The sequence below is a fragment of the Crinia signifera genome, chromosome 11 (genome assembly GCF_055691185.1).
Source record: "Crinia signifera chromosome 11, ASM5569118v1, whole genome shotgun sequence".
NCBI lineage: Eukaryota > Metazoa > Chordata > Amphibia > Anura > Myobatrachidae > Crinia > Crinia signifera.
Genome location: NC_139227.1, coordinates 111960851 through 111976721, shown reverse-complemented (window position 1 = coordinate 111976721; position 15871 = coordinate 111960851). Strand labels below are relative to the sequence as shown.

At 42.1% G+C, this 15871-nt stretch overlaps 1 protein-coding gene across 4 annotated transcripts in view; it reads left to right on the top strand.

Annotated features, from left to right (window-relative positions):
* Positions 1 to 15871, top strand: part of MPPED2 (metallophosphoesterase domain containing 2) — a 152211-nt gene that overhangs the window by 23229 nt on the left and 113111 nt on the right. For all 4 annotated transcript variants that reach the window (XM_083164250.1, XM_083164249.1, XM_083164252.1 and 1 more), the window contains exon 2: positions 12621 to 12876. In XM_083164250.1, coding sequence (XP_083020376.1) covers positions 12749 to 12876 — 128 coding nt within the window. In that variant the 5' untranslated portion in view covers positions 12621 to 12748. The remainder of the gene's footprint in view (positions 1 to 12620; positions 12877 to 15871) is intronic.

The window sequence follows — 15871 nt, the reverse complement described above, 5'->3', positions numbered from 1 at the left end:
GCTACGTGTAAGGAGAATATGCAGTGCACCATCAGTAGCGGAAGAGCAAATGAATGAAATGGTGAAAAAATTTGAAAATCGAGGCTACAACCGAGAGATGTTGCTACAAGCAAAAGCAAAAGCCCTAGCCATCCCTAGAGAGGTGACCCTGCGCAGCAAGGTTGCATCTAACCTTTGTGAGAAATTACCATTCATCAATACATATACGACGGCTAGCTCTGTATTGGTGGAATCGGTGAAGCAGATATGGCCATTGGTTAGCCAAGATCCTGAACTACCAGCACTGAAAGGTGTATCGGTAATGCCATGCTACAAAAGAGGTACCAGCCTACGTGATAAGCTAGTGAAAGCTGATGTAACTGGCCTAGGCTCTGCAATCAAAACTACCCACTTCCTTTCACGGAAGCCTGGGAACTATCGTTGTACTGGCTGTGTTACCTGTGGCTACTTAGAACGGGGTGACTCGTTCACGCATCCTCACACTGGGCATCGTTATAAGATTAAGCACATCTTCACGTGCATGAGCCGTTACGTTGTGTACATTATTAGATGCCCATGCGGATTGGTTTATGTGGGCAAGACCAGCCGGACATTTAAAGAACGTATGGGCCTGCATCGCTCTTCAATTAAACAGGCACTAGAAGGGCAACCAGCCGAACAACCCGCGGCGCGGCACTTCAGGGACTGCTGCCACACGCTGCCCACTTTGAAGTATAAAATGATTGACCAGGTAGCTGCCAGCGTGCGTGGTGGCGATCGCGATAGGAAATTGCTTCAATTAGAGGCAAAATGGATTTTCAAATTGAATGTCATTGCGCCAGCTGGGCTCAATGAATACTCCTCTCTTAATTGTTTTCTTTAACTATATGTACTTTGCCTTTGTCCCTTCTCTATATTGCTACACGTTTTCTCTTTGAACTGCCTTTATATTAGTTGATCTAATTTCTTTAGATTACCTTAACCTAATATCCTCCTATTTTGTTTGCATGTATATTACGCTTCAGTATGTATACCCGCTTTTGTGCTGCGCATTCCCTACCTAACTTGCGTGGTGTCATGTCGCTAGCCTGGTCATGTCGACCATACATAGTTTTCATTTCCAGACTGCTCACGAACATGTTTTGGTGTTATTTACATTGTTTCACTTGTATCACTTGGTTACTGCAGGCTCCGGAGGGTTCCCATAGCAACGCGCCAAGCAGAGCAGCTGACTGTACAGAGGAGATTCCAATGACGTCAGTCTCAGGCGCCAGCACGGCTGTGAGCGTGGGAGCACCGGTTTCAGCACGGATGTCACTCCCTATAAGTAAGTGTCTATGTCTTTCATTCTGTGTCTTTGATAAAGGCATTTGGTTGCCGAAACGTTAGATCACTACACTGTGGTTGTGTCCTTTATTTATGTTTCAAATCCGTTCGAGTGCCGCCCCTTCTGTGTCCCTTGACACTCATCCCTATACAATACTCGGGAGGGCACCGCCGGTTGCTGTTCAGGACCACATTACCGAGTGCCGGACCCAAACACTGTATATATATATATATATATATAATCCAAAGAAGACGCGTCACTCCAGGGGGAGTGACGCGTCTTCTTTGGATTCCTTACTTATATTTGTGTCGGCACCCGGGGGCGGTTGACCATTGAGGATTGAGTGCCGAATCATTCCCCTTTCTATCTATCTATCTATCTATATATATATATATATATATATATATATATATATATATATATATATATGTATTATTATTTATATACATTTGGTCTATCTATAATACTTTAACTGACCCTGCATATACTGGGTCACCTAAGTGTCCATCTCCATGCTTTGCTCCGCCCCTCTGGAAACCCCCTTCTGAAAATCCTGCGTTTGCCACTGCAAGTACAAAAGATTAAAAAAAAATACCAATTTCATATTTTATTGCAAATAAACATTATCTACATAGATACATAGAAAAAAGTCTGTCTCTTTGTTCTCTAGGTCTTCATAAGGATATTCATAGGTCTACCCCAAGCATGACACCTAACATTCTGACTTTGAAATCCCTTTCCTGCTCAGTAATTTGCACTATAGTACCCTTGATACTATATTTAGACTTTTTTGGAATTTTGAGACTCAAATGCATAGTTTTTTTTTTTTATGTTTAGTTGCCACAATCCTGACCATTACTCTAGTCCAAACTATGGCCCTCCGGCTGTTGTGAAACTACAATTCCCATCATGCCTTGCCACAGTTTTGCTAATAGGCAATGCTAATACTATGGCAAGGCATGCTGGGATGTGTAGTTTCACAACAGCTGGCGGGGTACAGTTTGGACATGCCTACTCTAATCTACCTGGATCCTCAATCCTCCGCCTGGTGAGGAGGATTGCAACATCATGATCCTTAGTTTATCCCAGGGTTGCCGACCCTCCTGGAATTCCCGGGAGTCTCCCGAAAATCGGGTCGTCCTCCCGGCCCCCCGGAAGGGTGGGCAAACCTCCCGGAATCTGGTGGACCCCCCTGAGTCCCCTGAATCGCGGCATGTAAATGTCGCAATCTGCGGGTCTCAGAGGAGGGGGCGGAGCTAAAATGGCACAATAGTGTCATTTTAGCCCCGCCCCCTCCATGGAGATCAGTCATTTAGCCTATTTCCCGTCATGGGGGCGTGGCTTAATGACGGCACAATCAAGCCCCGCCCCCGATCGGGTAAGGAAAGTCTCCTCTCCGGGCTTCTCCCAGAGAGGAGCATTTAAAAGTCGGCAACCCTGGTTTAGCCCAATCTAGTGTCTTAGGAAAATTTACTACGTGAAAAAATTACCACTGGACATTGCTATACGTCTATACATGTGAAGTGGGTGACGAACTGAGCAATATCGCTTCTTTTATTGGCCATTGCTTACACTGCACACAACGGACAATGGGCACTCCAGCTCCACCCCCCCCCACTGTTGCACACCATGCGGGTTCCCCACTGCCACCAATATTAGATCCAGTGTGTATGGGCATTTTCATTGAGCAGTCCATTAACAGTGCAGCAGAGAATCTGTTGTAGTATATGAGATAAAAACCGGTGTGCCATTTCTAAATCGACAAGTGGCAATATACCACAATTCACTTTAATTAGCAAAATGAAAACCATGCAAGGTACATACTAACAATGCCGTGAGAGATATGTTCTTCACTTTCACCAATGAGTGGTACATCTCACATGGCCCCAACAGTCACAACGATCTATCCACAGTCCAACAGACTATCAGAAAGGGCTGTACATTCGGCAAAGGAACTTATTAGAGATGGTTCTGACATGTTTATGGTGATGAAAGTGGAGGTATGACTCAGAAAGACAAAGGAAGAACCAAAAGGGTTTTGGGGCACGCTTATTTATACGTAGTGGAGAGTTGATTGAGACTAAAACATAACTTTTATTGCACCAATAAAATATTGTCAGTTATTTACAGATAAGTATTAGTAGGCATATATAATCACACCTTTACAATGTGCACTGTTAAGGGCGAAAATGATTGTGGTGGGTTCAAATAACAGGTTTTAATACCCACGAGAGGCACGCACTGTATCAAAATTACACTACACATTGCTTGCCAAATTGGTTAATCAAATTTGTTCACAAACAAGTTGGTTCAAGAAGTTGTATAACACTGTCCACAAGTGATCATCATCACGTATCAATATCTGGAGATGAGGTTTAATCCAAAGGATAGCGGAATGCTTCTCGTAGAACACCAGGTGCTTATGTTTATGGTGCTCCACAATTTGAGAACTTCCATCTCCTGCTCATTCTGTCCGGGTCTGTTTGCATTCCTCATTCATTCATGCATCATTCCCACCACCAAATTCAGAATAAGACCGCAAGTTTAGAACATTGTGCAGTATGCTCAGGTTGTGGCTCAAAGCTCATAATAAAACGTCATCTCACTTAAGCCCGATGTCCTCTGAAAAGACATCTTGACCCCAGTCAGATTTGACAGAGTCCAACAGGCCCAACAGCTATATGGAGGTAAACAGTGATGTGTAGTGTATGCCATCATCTCCACCTCACATTACCCTGGCTCTGGGTGCTTCTTTAGGGGACTCTTATGATGATGGATGCTCTGTGTGGGTTCAGGGCAGTCCCACACCCTTGCCCGTTTAGACACTGGCCACGCGACTAGCCCCTTTCTTTGTTATCAAGTTTTGGAGAATTTCCAAAAGTTGGGTGCATGGGGGAAATCTAATATTTAGTGTGTGTGTGTGTGTGTGTGCACCCTGCTCCTGCCAGAGCGATTCGGGCACAAATTAACGCAGGTGTCGACTTCCTGCTCGCCGATTCTCTTTATGAGTGATCAGGCACGTCTGCGGTTCAAAAACAATTGAATAGCCCCTGTGTATAAACATATAAAAGTTTTAGGAACTCACCAAGTCCTATGTACTGTATTTCCTGCCAGTAATTCCCAGTGTCGGACAGTTTCGCGACAGTCGGGATCCAGACAGTCATTACCCCGACGTTGGGATCCCGACAGTCAAAACCCCGACACTCACAGGCCCGACTTCCACCGGCTATTCTTCCTTGTGGGGGTCCACGACCCCCATAGAGGGAGAATAGAATAGGTTCCGAGCATAGCGAGCCACCGTGCCCGCAGCATGGGGCTTTGTTGTGCTTGCCCCACTGTCTGGGTCCGGCCAGTCGGGATCCCGACGTCTGGCTAATGACTGTCCGGACCATATACCACACCCATTCCCATGTAGCATATTGCTGTCAGACATACTATTAGTCTATTTAAGACAAATACAGCTTGTACCCTACGTAAACAAAATAGATAGTATTCTACTAATAACATAACTAGGGTGTACCCTTTTGGATATTTACTCACTGGGGTTACAATGATGCGTCTTAATATGCAGCGGTTTTTTTTCTGTTTCTGGAAAGTGATGTCAAAATTTAAATCATTGTGCCCGAATAATCTTATATACTGTAGTTGCGCTTTCTGTTGCGTTCACGGACTTTGAAAGCTGATGACATAATACCATTCATCTGTAAACATGCATGAAACTGCCGACACACTGCTGTTTATCTACTCTTGTGCTTTAACATGCGTTACATTAAATACACAGTTCAGACTGCATCATTTGTCAGTTACAAATTAATGGGAATAAAATCAAAGGCAAAAAAAATTGGCTGTACCTGCTCTCCCAACCATGTACCCTTGGAGGCTGTGAACATGAGTAACTGATCCGACATTAATTCTCATTCTTTTACTAGAGAGCACTAGACTAGTGACATTTGTGCTATGTACTGTACTCCATTACTACAGCCTGGAAATGTTTTTCCTAAACAGAGCAGATTCTAGCAAAAATGATCCCGTAATTTGAGTATTATTATTATTATTATTATTATTATTATTTTTTTTAAACTGTTGTTGTTTAGGACATGTTCTAAAAAGGGTATGCAGTCATATTGTTGTCACTAGTGTTGACACTAATATTGAATGGTTCTGGGTGATGACATTTTTCATAATGTTGACAACTTCATTTACCAAGTGCCGAGTGAATTTGTCAAAATAGGTGTGAAAATTGGCAAGCAAATTTTAACATTTATATTCATCATAATGACCTTTAATGTTTCCCTTATATAGGAAATATATATATATTTTTTTTAACACAATATTTTTTTACTTGAATTTATATAACAAATGTGAGCAACGCTGGCATTTTTAATGGATATTTTGAACATCTCTCACAGATGTTGTCACTCAAAGGGTTAATAATGTTGACATTAGCAGGTATCAATGTTCAATAATACTGTCAACATGTCATTGACTTGATACATTGTCAACAGTTTGTGTCGGCATCCTGATTGTCTATAAAGTAAAAAAAAATACTATAAATATTATATTTTGGGCCATAGATTTGTTTTACTTTCAATTATTTATTTATTTTTACAAATATGTTTGCATGTATTCTGGCTAGGTCCCTGCAGGCTACATAAATAAGCGGAAAATACAGAACAACATTCTAGAAATAAAAGGGGTAATTTCTAGTAACCATTTTTATACTGTGTAGTTAAATTCCTATTTAAAAAAAAATAATAATATAATCTGGTCACAGGTTTTTTTTTTACATTTATTTTTATACATTTGGTAAAATTTTACGTGGTGTGTATATGTACCCTTAAAATAAAATACACCTGCCGTTTCCTTTACAGACTTATGACAACAGTTTTCCAGCCAATAACGTCATTTTATTGGAATATTTGACAAGAGATTACAAAGATGCTGTGGTATTTTAATATTTGATTTTTGTGTAATCCTTGCATTAAAAACAGTACCCATTTAATCTTAGTAAACAGAATTAACAAACATGGGTTTGATGTAAGAGCATTCCAAGGTTCCGGCACTCCTTTTTGAAATCTTTCTTGATTTATTAAAGAAGATTAATGCAAGAGACAGCGCTTGAGTTTCTATTGATTTACTGTATTGTTAGAAAATAAAGACTCTCCCATCAAGGTTTTGTATAAAATAGACCTAAAGTAGAATTGTAGCCCTGCTGATGGGCTGTGGACTTATTCCCATTCTCAGTAGAGAGACCCCCTGCTTCGTTACCTCTCTGCTTTTCCCAAAATCAATACTTCATACATACAAATTCAGCCTTTTTTTTTTTTTGCCTGATGTAAGTCTCCTGCCATGATTTGTAGCTTAGATATGAAAGCCAGTTTGTTGAGAATTGTGGTCTGAGGTTATTGGTAGTTCCAGTGACGTCAATGTTTTTATTTATATGTGCGCAAAACTCAGATGTATTCAGTGTTTTTATTATGTCTTAAGTCCATATACTTCGTTGATTGTATGGCGAAAATTTACTAAGATGGGATTTCTTTTTCACGTGGGATATTCCTATGGACAATCAGATGATGTATATTATATTCTAGAAGGTACTAAATAAATAAACAATTATATTCTGATTGGTTGCCCAGCCACCACCAGTACAACTGTGATTTACTGGTCTTGTCATGTAAAGGGCCAATGTATTTTATTTCTGTTACCTGTGGGGACCAGTGTAATTTTTTCTTTCTGTTTTTTTTTTTTTTGTGGGGGCCAATGTGTTTTGCCCTGTGGGGATCTCATGGTGTGCCATGGCAAGTTTAAATTTAAAAACAGGTAAAAAGGTTGAAAATCACTGAGTTTTATATAAACCATTCCTCATGAATGTCAATTTACAAATGGAAAACCAATAACCAATCGGAGTTGAAGAATTTGTCTCCTAAGAGGAATTTTTTCGGATATTTTTTTCAGAATAAATGTTTTAAAAGATTCCTTTGGTATAGGTGCATGTGTTCTCATCAGAGTCCTACAAGCAAGTAGTTTGTAGGACTCTGATGAGAACACATGCACCTATACCACAGGAATCTTTTAAAACCTTTATTCTGAAAAAAATATCCGAAAAAATACCTGTTAGGAAACAAGTTCCCTACTGCGAGTTAGAGGATATACAGAGGCCATTACCTGATTCAATCAGAATTTGGATTGCCTTTCGAACCTTGTACGGGGGAATAACCCAGTCGAACAAGGGAACATCTCATCCCCCATTTAAAGGGTTTTCCACATCCATTGTTATAAAGACCCTACCAAGGCAAACATTATTGTGATCTTAAATCCATCACAGGAAATCGACCCAGTACAAAAGGGTTCATTCACTTTACTAGATGGTCAGCCAATAATTCGTCTTATTAGAAGAACCTTAACCGAATATATAAAAGATTTGTTTAAATACTAATAGCCCTGATGAAGTCTCACTAAATGAGACGAAACGCGTTGGGTTACATTTCATCCACAATCTTGTGAAAAATACCTCTGTGAAAAGAACTTCACTCGTAAAAGTGTTTTAAAAGCTTTTTTAATAAATGCTATATGTTTTAAAAACTGTTATTTTGTGTGTATATTCTAAAGTGAAAGAGAGACAGGAATCACCATTTATTGTAAGGGCGCCAAGTAACACTATTGTGGGTATATCTGGATTGGGGAGCCCCACTAGTAGGGGGCCTAGTGCTACTGGCGACCATTGTTTAAACTGTTATAATTAGCGCGATATAGGAGATTTTGTTTCATTTATATATATATATATATATATATATATATATATATATATATATATATATATATTCATTCTAGCACCCGCCATCTTTGAATACCCATGCAGTTCCTCTTCCCTGCCTGGGGTGTCGCTGTCTGCTGTAGTGCTTCTAGCACAGTGTGGTCTGTATATCAGCATTGATATGCAAACCAGACCTGTGCTATAAACACCCCAGGCAGGGTAGAGGAACTGCATGGGTTTTCAAAGGTAGTGGGTGCTAGAATGAACATATATATAATGTCGCTGAATATGCAATTCCTGTAGCGTTGCCAAAAGGCGTACCTACCGGTTCCCCATTCAGAGTGCGCTTGTCACGGCTATCCTGCGCCAATGCAATAGCTGCAAAATATTGCTCTATTTTCTTTACACGACCTTCATATATTAGGGCATTGGGGGAGTGGGGATAAACGTGACTGAATTAAAAGGGTTTTTGGAAGGGAATGACGTTCGACTTTAAATAAATCAGTTTTATTGAATGGTGACTTACAAGATAATAGTTATTTGATGGTGGACAATGCATTCAGTTGTATTGCTTTTATACTAATATTTATTTTTAAAAACATGAGTTGGTTTATGGAATAACTTTCCAAATTGGGATCAGTCCTATTGTTTGCGTTGGGTGCACTGCACAGTGTTTTAAAGCCGGCAACGACACCCAAACTTGCACCCTTCGTGTGCTGAAAACCACACAATCGTATGCAAAAATGTTCAGAGATTTATCGGGCAGCGAACACTGTTGTATATTCGGACCGCTGTAAGGTGTGGCCGGAGCCTTGCACCCTCAAGATTATTGGGGATAGTAGGATTGACCTGCATGTATGTGCTGTCTGCTGATTACACATGTGATGTGATGTGATGGGTTATGGTATATTAGGCTCCTCCCATCACTCTGTACCTCCACAATGCTGCCATGTATGTGCTGTCTGCTGACTACACGTGTGATGTGATGGGTTATGATATATCAGACCCCTCCCATCACTCTGTGCCCCCACAATGCTGCCATGTATGTGCTGTCTGCTGACTACACATGTGATGTGATGGGTTATGGTATATCAGACTCCTCCCATCACTCTGTGCCCCCTCAATGCTGCCATGTATGTGCTGTCTGCTGACTACACGTGTGATGTGATGGGTTATGGTTTATTAGGCTCCTCCCATCACTCTGTGCCTCCACAATGCTGCCATGTATGTGGTGTCTGCTGACTACACGTGTGATGGGTTATGGTATATCAGACTCCTCCCATCACTCTGTGCCTCCACAATGCTGCCATGTATGTGCTGTCTGCTGACTACACGTGTGATGGGTTATGGTATATCAGACTCCTCCCATCACTCTGTGCCTCCACACTGCTGCCATGTATGTGCTGTCTAACTACACATGTGATGTGATGGGTTATGGTATATCAGACCCCTCCCATCACTCTGTGCCCCCACAATGCTGCCATGTATGTGCTGTCTGCTGACTACACATGTGATGTGATGGGTTATGGTATATCAGACTCCTCCCATCACTCTGTGCCCCCTCAATGCTGCCATGTATGTGCTGTCTGCTGACTACACGTGTGATGTGATGGGTTATGGTATATCAGACTCCTCCCATCACTCTGTGCCTCCACAATGCTGCCATGTATGTGCTGTCTGCTGACTACACGTGTGATGTGATGGGTTATGATATATCAGACCCCTCCCATCACTCTGTGCCCCCACAATGCTGCCATGTATGTGCTGTCTGCTGACTACACATGTGATGTGATGGGTTATGGTATATCAGACTCCTCCCATCACTCTGTGCCCCCTCAATGCTGCCATGTATGTGCTGTCTGCTGACTACACGTGTGATGTGATGGGTTATGGTTTATTAGGCTCCTCCCATCACTCTGTGCCTCCACAATGCTGCCATGTATGTGGTGTCTGCTGACTACACGTGTGATGGGTTATGGTATATCAGACTCCTCCCATCACTCTGTGCCTCCACAATGCTGCCATGTATGTGCTGTCTGCTGACTACACGTGTGATGGGTTATGGTATATCAGACTCCTCCCATCACTCTGTGCCTCCACACTGCTGCCATGTATGTGCTGTCTAACTACACATGTGATGTGATGGGTTATGGTATATCAGACCCCTCCCATCACTCTGTGCCCCCACAATGCTGCCATGTATGTGCTGTCTGCTGACTACACGTGTGATGTGATGGGTTATGGTATATCAGACTCCTCCCATCACTCTGTGCCCCCTCAATGCTGCCATGTATGTGCTGTCTGCTGACTACACGTGTGATGGGTTATGGTCTATCAGACTCCTCCCATCACTCTGTGCCTCCACAATGCTGCTATGTATGTGCTGTCTGCTGACTACACGTGTGATGTGATGGGTTATGGTATATCAGACTCCTCCCATCACTCTGTGCCTCCACAATGCTGCCATGTATGTGCTGTCTGCTGACTACACGTGTGATGTGATGGGTTATGGTCTATCAGACTCCTCCCATCACTCTGTGCCTCCACAATGCTGCTATGTATATGCTGTTTGCTGACTACACGTGTGATGTGATGGGTTATGGTATATCAGACTCCTCCCATCACTCTGTGCCTCCACAATGCTGCCATGTATGTGCTGCCTGCTGACTACACATGTGATGTGATGGGTTATGGTATATCAGACTCCTCCCATCACTCCGTGCCCCCACAATGCTGCCATGTATGTGCTGACTACACGTGTCATATGATGGGTTATGGTACATCAGACTCCTCCCATCACTCTGTGCCTCCACAATGCTGCCATGTATGTGCTGTCTGCTGACTACACGTGTGATGGGTTATGGTCTATCAGACTCCTCCCATCACTCTGTGCCTCCACAATGCTGCTATGTATGTGCTGTTTGCTGACTACACGTGTGATGTGATGGGTTATGGTATATCAGACTCCTCCCATCACTCTGTGCCTCCACAATGCTGCCGTGTATGTGCTGTCTGCTGACTACACGTGTGATGTGATGGGTTATGGTATATTAGACTCCTCCCATCACTCTGTACCTCCACAATGCTGCCATGTATGTGCTGTCTGCTGACTACACGTGTGATGTGATGGGTTATGGTATATTAGACTCCTCCCATCACTCTGTGCCTCCACAATGCTGCTATGTATGTGCTGTTTGCTGACTACACGTGTGATGTGATGGGTTATGGTATATCAGACTCCTCCCATCACTCTGTGCCTCCACAATGCTGCCATGTATGTGCTGTCTGCTGACTACACGTGTGATGTGATGGGTTATGGTATATCAGACCCCTCCCATCACTCTGTACACCCACAAAGCTGTCATGTATGTGCTGTCTGCTGACTACACATGTGATATGATGACCTTCTGTAGTAACTTGCTGGGGTCCTGTATTTAATTTCATTGTCTCATGGGGTCCCAGAGCAAAATAATTTGAGGACCCCTGCATTAGAGTACCTCCCCAAATCAGCGCCTTGATTTGCCTAATTATAACCCCCCCCCAACATGCCTAAAAATTCTATCCGATATCCTGTTATTCTGACTCCTGCTTTTACCGATCTCTTTGATTCTTCCAAGTGGTCAGCGGGGGCATGAAATATATGTAATGTAGAATAATTGACTTTATAAAATGTCATCATTGTGATTATCACCCAGTTCAGTGGCAGGCGGTTTGCACATGAATAAAAACATTTGACCTTTTGTGCGACTGTTAATTGGACTGATGGCAGTTGGGTTTTATCTCTTATGTCTCAATATCTGTAATTAGAGCCGCGCGAGTTTGGGATGACGATGAATACAAAATGTGAATCATGCTTATAAATATCACCGCTCCCCCCCCCCCCCCCCCCCAATGTATTACTTAAAGTGAAACGGTCACTTAGGCAGTGTAGTTGCAAGCAGTGTATAATGTCTGATGTAACCACTATTGAGATGCAAAGTTGTGTTGCTATGCAACACTGCATGTAGAACCCCAATGGGAAGAGAGCAGGGAGGGGCTGGGTATTTAGGCAAGAATCCGCAGTTTCTATTTACGATATACATTATGAACGTTTTATGTCATACAAAGGGGTCAATCCTATATGGTGCGGATGATTCGAGAGTGCGAATCATCACAGCATCGGGCGGACTTTACTGAATTCGCTTAAAAGCGCTTCCACCTTCATAGGGGCGCGAGCAATTTTAAGAGAATTCAGCCTAGCGAAGGGTGTGAGAACGGGCTGAATCGGCTGCCGTTTCCAGTGTTTAAACCAGGCATGTCCAACGTTGGCCCTCCAGATGTTTTGAAACTACACATCCCAGCATGCTTTGCCACAGTTTTGCTATTAGAGAATGCTAAAACTATTGCAAAGCATGCTGGGATGTGTAGTTTCAAAACATCTGGAGGGCCAACGTTGGACATGCCTGGTTTAAACGCATGAAAATGGCACTTCGGACCTAATACGATCGACCCCTTAGTGTCTATGAATCTGTTAACATAGTTCAATCATGATAATTATATTTAATATCCTTTTTGTTTTAGTCACCCATGCAGGTACCTCCAGTGTTAATGAACGTATCTCCAGAGCTTGCAGTTGGCGGACACATGATGCTCGCGCCCCAGCGCTGTTCCTGTACACTGTGAATTGCTCATGTCTATAAGGAGGAAGGATGGCTCATGGTATTCCCTCGCAAGGAAAAGTGACCGTGACGGTGGACGAATACAGTTCCAATCCCACCCAGGCCTTCACGCATTACAACATTAACCAAAGCAGATTCCAACCCCCACATGTTCACATGTAAGTATAACCATTTATCTGTTTTTATTATTATTGTTGTTGTTGCTGTTATTGTACCCATAGTTTAAATCATGATTGATATGTATTACATTCTCTTTTAGATGTAGTGTCTTGTGTTGGGTTTTAATATGTCAGAATTAGTTGGTGCACATTTATCCTGTTTGAGTGACTATGGGGGTATTTAATATGGGATTTCGACTGTCGCAAGGCCCCACCATTCAGAATCTCTGGACACTTTTGTCTGATCCGACAGTAACTCGACAGTCTGAATGCAATTTTCTGGCTGTCTAGTGTCAGAAAGTCCGTGGATTGGCGAAAAACAGCTGCGGATTGCCAAAAACCGGCTGTGAATTTGATAATCTGCAGCTGTTTCCGACAAAACAGATCCGACTTTAAAAAAAATCTGATCTGACAACCTTCAATGCTTCGTTAAAGGCAGCATTGAATTCGTGAGTTCCGACATTTCCCCTCTCCGGACATATTGAATACCCCCCTACAGCTTCTGTCTGTCTGTCCGCATTAAGGGCCTTATTTTGGTTCATTCTTTCTGACAAAATCCTTCTTAGATGGACAAAACCATGTGCACTGCAGGGAGGGCAGATGTAACATGTGCAGAGAGAATTAGATTTGGGTGAGTAATTTTGTTTCTGTGCAGGGAAAATACTGACTGCTTTATTTTTACACTGCAATATAGATCTCACTTTGAAGTAAAACCCCACCCAAATCTAATTCTCTCTGCACAATTAACACCTGCCCCACCTGCAGTGCACATGGTTTTGCCCATCTAAGAAGGATTTTGTCAGAAAGAATGAACCAAAATAAGGCCCTAAGAGTGAACTCATTGATCCATTCAGAATCTACTCTAGGACCATTTTGGCTTTAAGTAATTGTGAGAAGAGCTTCTATTTGAGTTGTTTGTTGGTTAGTAATGAGGGAACAATATTTGGAAGGGGACAAATGAGGTTACAGTATGCGGAACGTTGGCGCAGGTCAGTAATGGGGGAACAGCGTTTGGAATGTTGGCGCAGGTCCGTAATGGGGGAACAGTATTTGCAGTCCGTTAAATAAAAATACAGCATTATTCAATATTTTAATATTTTTAACGTTAATAAAGATTTACACTGGTAACAATCTGTACAGTTGTATGAATTTATTTTACAGCCCCACCTCCCCTTCCACAAAAAAAAAAAAAAGAAATAACACATTGTTCAACTTTACTGCAACCGTTGATGATTTGTAGATCCAGCCTAGATTTTCTGCAAGAGAAATCAGCGGTCAACTTGTCACTGAAGTGAAGGGTCGGCGGCCCATGTGGTTATGTCAGAAACCCAGCTGCTGGGCCAGTGTTTGATCATTATATTTGCACAGTAGCATATTTCAGACAGAACCTCTGGAGGTGGTCAGGCTCAGTGGTGATTTGGGGAAGTACTACTGTATTTAACACATGATGAGAGGTTGAGGCCATGGTCTCCCAGTGGATGCAACGGAGGTTAAAAGATTCGGTAATGTTTAAATAATAGAGATGAGCAAATCTCCCGTGGTTGACGATATTGGGCTAGCTAAGCGTTCTATTGTTGCAAAATCATTTTGTCTGTTTTACACGCTCTTTATTTCTACACAAAAGTGTTCATGTTACCCTTAGGCATTGCATGACCAATATGCACTCAGCACTGGTAATGTTACCGTCCCAGCTATATTCATCCCATGAAATTACAATTAATGTATGCAATTCTGTTGTGAGGCATTGTAAAGCTGCATGAATGGAATTTCACTCCTTCTGTGAAACAGAATTTTTCAATTTAAAAATTGTGAATTTTATTTGCAAATTTGCCAATCACTGTTGGCCATGATGTGTCAGTCAAGGTTCTAGCTGTGGTTTCACCTAGGCGACACCCGTATCTAAAAAACAAAACTGGCTATACTTCACTTCGGCATTATGTCCCCCGAACACTCCCAAGTTCAGGGCTGCATTTTACTCCACGACTAGAAACGTTGGTCCAATTGATGCATGGTTTGGGTGGGTTTGTGCATACCATTGTTCCTGTCGCATGAGTTGAAACTTCCTGGGGGTGGGATTCCTATAATAGGAGAGAGAGAGAGAGCGAGAGAGAGAATAAAACGGGGTCACATGACCCACCTGTGTGTGTGTGCTAAACTATTAGCATAATGTAAAATAAAATTTAAAAAAATAATTTTGTTCTTTGGATAAAGTGTATTTTTTTTTTTTTAACGATTGCTCATTTTTAATTTAAATCTCAATTTTTTTTTTTAAATTAAACAATTTATTTTTCTACATTTAAAGAAATATACAGGATAAATAAATAAAAATGGGTCAGATGATGGCGACTGACTGGGGCGGTGGACACTGCGGGATGCAGAAACATGGGCTAAGAGAAGTCTGTTGTGCTGGGGATATTCGTTAATGATGTGACACTGGGGTGGGCAGAGGTGGGTGTCTGGTCTGTTTATTCTGTTGTGCTGGGGATATTCGTTAATGATGTGACACTGGGGTGGGCAGAGGGGGGTGTGTCATCTGGTCTGTTTATACTTGTAGATTGCTTATGTGTAGTAATGTTGCATTTATTTTATTTATTGGGTACTAGCCTGTAAATCACAATAAATATTCTATATGGATATAACTGACAATCATTTTAATTTAGTTTATTTGGCTCATGTATGCCTAGTGCAGGGGTTCCCAAACGTTTTCACGACACCCTGGAGCATCAAAATGTTTTCAAGGCACCCCTAGGTCAAATGTTTCTTATTGAGAAATTCAGGAAAAAATATAAAAGTAAGTGCATTGTGTTTATATGTCACAGGGACAGGATTTGCTTCTGTTTGTCCACATATATTATGATTGGCAGCCACAAGCACTGGTTTTGCCTGTTACATTTCACATAACGAATACGAATTGATTCTGGTCCACCAACCCAAGGCCACCCCTGTAAGTGTCCTGAGGCACCCGAGGGTGCCTAGGCACACAGTTTGTGAACCA